This window comes from Microtus ochrogaster, chromosome 2, assembly GCF_000317375.1.
Source record: "Microtus ochrogaster isolate Prairie Vole_2 chromosome 2, MicOch1.0, whole genome shotgun sequence".
NCBI lineage: Eukaryota > Metazoa > Chordata > Mammalia > Rodentia > Cricetidae > Microtus > Microtus ochrogaster.
The window spans coordinates 90640054-90647195 of NC_022010.1; the positions used below are offsets into that span (position 1 = coordinate 90640054).

The 7142-nt window shown below is 37.3% G+C and overlaps 1 protein-coding gene across 1 annotated transcript; it reads left to right on the forward strand.

Annotated features, from left to right (window-relative positions):
• The first annotated feature begins 572 nt into the window (after positions 1-572).
• Positions 573-1499, forward strand: LOC101990760 (olfactory receptor 5AC1-like). Its single transcript, XM_013352940.1, is given in 1 exon segment — positions 573-1499. A coding segment is annotated over 1 exon segment (927 nt).
• Positions 1500-7142: the final 5643 nt, after the last annotated feature.

Consider the following 7142-nt stretch of genomic DNA (forward strand, 5'->3'; position numbering starts at 1 on the left):
GCTGTTTGTTTTATGATGAGTTGTTTCCTTGGATAATAGGGATAAGGTACTTTCTTTGCTATGTGTTACTTTCTAAGTTTGATGTGAGAGTGGAGTCTAATTTATTATTTTCAGACATATAACTGGCAGTTACAATCATTGTTTTGGGTTCATATCAGTCATATGCATACTAGGACTTACATTTATTCCTCTATTCTGTCTACTTATGCTTTTCTCCTAATGTTTTGTTCATTAAGCCTTTAACTTAGTTCACTATTTATTAAGTATGTTTGACTGTTTTTTACTCCTTATATTAACCTTAGGACTGGAAACTGATTTTTCATGTCAAGGTTTATAAAACCTTGGTAAACTGAAAAGCAAAGAATTTGCATTAAATTTTTATATAGCTTTATATTTACTTTCTTATTATAGGAATTTTTTACTGATTATTTAAATAAAGAAATGAAAGTAAATATTTAAAACTAGTAGAGAAGCATCATATAGGACTATATTAGTGACACAAACATCTCCCCATTTTATAATTCTACCTGGTTGTTCTCACCTTTTCACCTTAGAGATTGTCCAGGTCTGATATGGCAGAAAGAAACCAGACTCTGGTGACTGAGTTTGTCCTCACAGGACTCATGGATCATCCAGAGTTGCAGGAGCCACTCTTCCCTGTGTTCCTCATCATCTACCTCATCATCATGGTGGGCAACCTTGGACTGACTGCTCTCATCTGGAAAAACTCTCACCTTCATACCACTCCCATGTACTTATTCCTCAGCAGTTTAGCTTTTGATGATGCATGGACTTCATCCTCTGTGAACCCCAAGATGCTTGTTAAATTTCTATCTACAGATCAGGAGATATCCCTGATTAAGTGCTTTGCCTAATTTTACTTTTTCTGCTCCAGTGCAACCACAGAATGTTTCCTGCTGCTAGTGATGGCCTATGACCACTATGTTGCCATATGCAACCCCCTGTTTAATCCAGTGGTGATGTCCAATAAGCTCTGTACTCAGTTCACAGTTGTTACATATTTTATAGGTGTTCTGAATTCAACAATTCATGTGGGGCTGTTAATCAGATTCACTTTCTGCAGGTCCAATGTTATACATTATTTCTACTGTGAAATTATTCAGTTACTCACAATTTCTTGCACTGATCCTACACTTAATATGCTGGTGGTTTTCATCTGCTCACTCTTTATACAAATCTTCACATTTGCAAACATTGTAGTCTCTTATACCCGTGTGCTCTTTGCCATCCTGAGAAAGAAGTCTGAGAAGGGCAAAAGCAAAGCCTTCTCCACCTGTAGTGCCCATCTGCTATCTGTCTCTTTGTTCTATGGAAATCTCTTCCTCATTTATATACGTCCTGGGTCTGGACCAGCTGAAGATAAGGAAAAGATGTATTCCTTATTTTACACAATAATAATTCCCTTGCTAAATTCATTTATGTATAGTCTGAGGAATAAAGAGGTTCTGGGAGCCCCGAGAAGACTAAAAAAGAAATAAACACAGCTGGCCGAGCTAGTGGGAACTCAGTCTCTGGACCAACAGGAAACCTGCATGAGACCAAACTAGGCCCTCTGCATATGGGTGACAGCTGTGTAGTTTGGTCTGTTTGTGGGACCCCTGGCACTGGGATCAGGACCTGTTCCTGGTGCATGAGCTGGCTTTTTGGAACCTATTCCCTGTTCTGGATTCCCTTGCTCAACCTTGATGCAGGAGAAGCTTGGTCTTTCATCAACTTGATATGCCATGGGAGGCCTGCCACTTTCTGAAGGAGGAATGGGGGAGTTAATGGGAGATTGGGAGAGGGAACAGAAAGAGAGAAGGGAAGGGAAACTGTGGTTGATAAGTAAAATAAGTGAAAAAAATAATAAAAATGTCAGGGGAAAATAAATAACCATTTGTCACAAGTTCCAAGTGTTTTTTTTTAATTTATCATATAACAAGAACAAAATACAAACAAAAACAACAAACCCAGGTTCACTGTATGAGGTACCACTCTGCCATTTCAGCACAGAGTAGTTACTCAGAATGTTTTGTGAGCTCGGTATGATGGCAGAAAGTCGGATAAAACATAAGTTATCATTTTTTTACTGTAATGTACCAAGGAGATGACAAGAACTTATGAAAATTTGAGAATTTGACAGTTTCAATAGACAGAGAGTAAAAAGCAATAGTTTGAATAGTGTTTAGAAATCCGAGTTCATTATAAAAAAATAACTCTTAAGGCCATCTAAAAATATATTTTAGTTAACTAGGTTCAGCTATTCCACATTATAAATTAAAAGGATAGCAGTTTACATGATAACTATTTGCAATTCACTCTTGACAACTAAAAACAAAATGAAAATAATCTGGGTTGATGATGATATCATCAAGGGACAATAGGGTTTAAGATGAGGGCCGTTGAATTTGTATATAGACATTTAATTTGAATAAATGATTGATGTTTCAGAGCAGATAAATATGTTCTTGGGACACAGCACCTTGAAAAGAAATAAAATAAAAGAAAATGGTATATATATATTCCCTAAAAAGCACAGAGGGGAGGTTGATTTCAGGCAATGCCTACTCCATATTGTGTAAAATCTGCTTGTTTCCCCCAAACTGTGCCTGGCCTTAGGGAATTATTTTCTTCTCTTTTCCTTTTTAATTTTTATTTCTTTATTTTTAAATTTCATTTTACATTCCAACCACAGTATTCCCTCCCACCCTTACTCGTCAACTCCCCAGACTACACCCCCATCCACTCTTCCTAACAGGTAAGGGCTGGCAAATTAAGTCGGGACAGAACCAGGCCTTCCCCTCAGCATTAAGGTTGAGTATGGTATCCCACCATAGGAAATGGGTCCCAACCAACTAGCTCAAGTACTAGGGATAGATGCTGGTTCTACTGCCAGGGGCCCCTCAGATAGTCCAAGCTTCACCACTGTCTCCGACATATGGAAGGCCTAGTTCAGTCACTTGGAGGCTCCACACATGAATCTAGAGTTCATGATTTCTAGGAGCTTGGTTCAGCTGTCTCTGTAGATTTCTCCATCACTAAGTCACATAAAAGCATGTAGATTAAAAGATATGGGTCAATTTAAGTTGTAAGAGCTAATAAGAAAGAAGCCTAAACTATCTGATTGGCTTTTGTAAATAATTAATAAGTCTCCATATTGTGATCTGGAACTGGCTACAGTAGCGAACCAAGAAGGCTTGAGAGAGTGAAATCCTGAATAAACGCGTATTTGATGTGAGCGCCATCTGTTGAAGGCTCCAAGACTAATTGACTCATGGGAAATTGGCAAAGATATTACTCTATTGGGCCATGTTCAAGACAAATGGAAAATGTTTCCTCCGGAGTCTCAATGTGAGTGCGTGTTGCGTGCAAATACTATCAGCTGTGGCTTCTGCCTTCTGAATGTTTACAACCTAAGCCTATTTGCATATAGAGACACCCTACAAAGACTAGCTAACCCCTAACTCAGACCCTTATATGGTCGCTGATTGTCTCTTCAGTCTCTGTGAGCCCTTATGAGCTCTGCTTAGTTGATTCTTTGGGCTGGGTCATGTTCTCTGGCCACCTTCAAACTCTCTAGATCCTAATATCTTTTACTCACTTCTGTTAGAACCCCTGAATTCCACCTAATGTTTGGATGTAGTATTCTACATCTGCAGCTATCATTTGCTGGATGAAGACTCTCTTATGATGACTATGCTAGGCACCAATCTATGAGTATAGCAGAGTGTTATTAGAAAATATTTCTTGACTTTTTTTTTTTTTTTTGGCCAGTCCTATTTGTTTCTATCCATGTCTCTGGGCTATCCAGAAACTGGTTCCTAGTCATCCAAGCAGAGTTAGGCATGGGCTATGTCTATGGCTTGTACCTCAATTTGGAAGAGTCATTGGTTGGCTACTTCCACAAGTTCCACTCCACTGTTACTCCAGCACATCTTGTAGGCAGGATGAATTAACTGTTGGTCAAAGGTTTTGTGGCTAGGTCGATGTCCCAATCTAAACACTGGAAATCTTATCTGAATACCAAAGATGACTGGTATAGGCTCTACATCCCTCATGTTTTGTTTCTTTCCCCCTCTTTTTCAAAATGCCTTATTATATACATGCATACTTATTCATTAATGCTGTGAGATAAGATAATTCATATAGGAAGAAATGAAGAAATGAGTGTAGTAAAATATGGACCCTGGCATACAGTAAGGTGCAGTAATGGACTGCATGGCTACAAGCATTTAGCAACCATACTGATTAGTCAGTAGCCAGGCAAGAAGTATAGGCAGGACAACCAGACAGGAAGTAGAGGCAGGGCAATGAGAACAGAAGTATTTTGGGAAGAAGGAAGCTCTTTCTGCAGTCCTGTCCAGACACTGAAGAAGCAGGATGTGACCTGCCCCACTGAAAAAGGTACCAAGCCATGTGGCTAATATAGATAAGGATAATTGGTTAATGTAAGTTATAAGAGCTAATATGAAGCCTGAGCTAACGGGCCAATCAGTCTATAACCTATGTAGACCTCTGTGTGATGGGACCTAATGACTATGGGAATTGGACAGGACAGAAACCCCAACAATGCAGGCCGTACATGTTACAGATATATATTCATATATATATATATATGTATATGTACACATAATGTATATATACACACACACACAAAACATAATACATACTTTACTCATCGAACAAACTGAATAGTGTTGATTTCTTCTCCTTTTCTTTTTTCTATTCTCTCACCTGAACTGAGACAATAACTGTTAATAATTTGGGTTAATAATTTCATTTATCTTTATGTTTTAACTGTATAAAATACACATAAAAGAAGAATGAGAATTTTAATAATTTAAACTCTATTGATTGTGATAAAAGAACATATAGGTCCCTATGTTTTATTTTTATTATTTTGGCCATTTATTAAATAGTGGGAACAATCTATCATTATGTTCTCTGTAGATTGTAAGAAAAAGGAAACACACACAAACAAAAACAACCTATGGGCAACTGAGAAAAGCTGAGAGTGGGGAAAGGTGGTCCTTGTCAGGAAGGAGCTTACCAATTTGCTGTCCAGTGGTCAACAGTTAGCTTTTAAAGCATACATATAAGTAACATATGGACTCAATAATTTATATTTAGAAATTTATTTGCACATACACATACATATGCATGAAATAAAAATTAATGAAAGAAGATCCAGTGAATTTGAAAGAGTATGAGAAGTGGTGTATAGAAGGTTTTAGAAGGAGGAAAGGGAAGGAAAAAAAATGTTGTAATTATAAGTTCAAAATAAAAAGGAAAACTACAGAAAGAAAATAAGAAATGGAAACCTGTCATTTCATATTCCAAGTGACATGGACAGAGCCAACTGTCCTGTCTTCCTTACTAAAATGGATGGATTAAAATTATGAGCCTCAACAAATGATTTTCTTTGGTATTTCTTTCGGGCATTGCTCAAAGCCACATAACTAATATGGTAATAAAAAAGAAACAACAACAGTTAGTATCAGAGAAAAGAAAGATCCCACCTAGATGTAGTAGGAGGCTGCTTGTTTGTTCCCAGCCGTTCAACCCTGTAATAATCAACAGAAACCAAATTGTTTGCAATGCTGTTTGGCCAATAGGAAGTGATTGTTGGCTAACTCATGTCTTAAATTAAATCTCCATTAATCTGTGTATTGCCATGAGGCTGTGGCTTACTGGATAATGTTCTGGCGCCTGTCTCCAATGGGGCTACATGGCTTCTCTCTGACTCCGCCTTTCTTCTTTCAGTTTCCCCTACATTCTAGTTCTTTCCTATCAAGTCAAGCCAATTTCTTTATTCGTTAACCAATAAAAGCAACACATAAACAGAACAACCTCCCACACCACCTAGAGACCTACTCAATGTGACTAGAGATTTGTGAAAGGGAAAGTGAACTTGACTTCATTTAGGGGAGGTCGAGAGTGTTTTATGTGTAGAGGAACAGTAGAGCAGATGGCTGAGACTGGAAAATCAAACACACAACCACACAGTAGAATAACCTGCCCCATGATCTGATCACAGAAACACAGCCTCACCTACGGTTACCTGTGTTGATATGAAATAATTTAGCCTGAGATTGAGAGTGACATTTGTCATATATATTTCTGCTAAAACCCAAGTCATATTTAGACTCTTCTAGTCTATTTCTACAGTGATCTTGAATTAGATAAGACTAAAACATTGAGGTAAATCAGGTGTGGAGCTGGATTTAGTAACTAGAGAGTATGGATTCTGAATACTATGTGTAGTAAGGATATTTTTCTGCTTTTCACATTACTTTCTTGTATTGTTTGATATTTGTTTTTATTGAGATATACATTTTTCTCTGCTACCCTTCAATGCTCTCCCACGGTCCCCATGATCCCAGTTTACTCAGAAGATCTTGTCTTTGTCTACTTCCCATATAGATCAAATTGGAAATAATGTATATTGTCCTTGAGATGGAGAACTAAAGTACCACTAAGAAAGAACTAAGTTGGGGAAATAAGTCCCACTCGGTAAATCAACAAAGACATTTGGATTGACTGAAAACACAATTAATATTGTAGTAAATAATTTGTAGATTAGGTGACAAAATTTTTTGATCAGTGTTTCTCATTTTGATGAAGATAATTAAGCTTATTAATTTTTTGCAATTCATCTTCACAGGAAGTTTTACATTTTCAGTGGGAAGAGTGCATGTTCTGGATGGTGGTGAAAAAATGTGAATTTTCTGAGGATCACTTATGAGAATTTGATGGCTCTGTTACGAGTATCGGTGTTATTAGAGAATTGTGTGTCTGTACGGGCAGTGGAAATGAATGCAATGAGCCTGAAGTGAATTGTGATGATAGAAAGATCTGGTATAAAATAATTCAAGTCAAGATGAGCTGGCTATTATTGAAACAACAGAGTTACGTTAAAGTACACCAACAATGTGTCTCTTGCTTTTGGTTGGTGTATCTGCTTGCTTGGTAATCCTCCTTCTGTACTCCGAACACTGGAAGGACAGTGGAGTTGGAGGGTAAATATGGAGAGATATTCAATTGATTAGAATGTGATTTTTTTTACTTATACCATTGCTTTTTATTAAAAATTTGTTCTACATCAACAGCTATAATTGCTCTATGAAATGCTTATTTTTTTT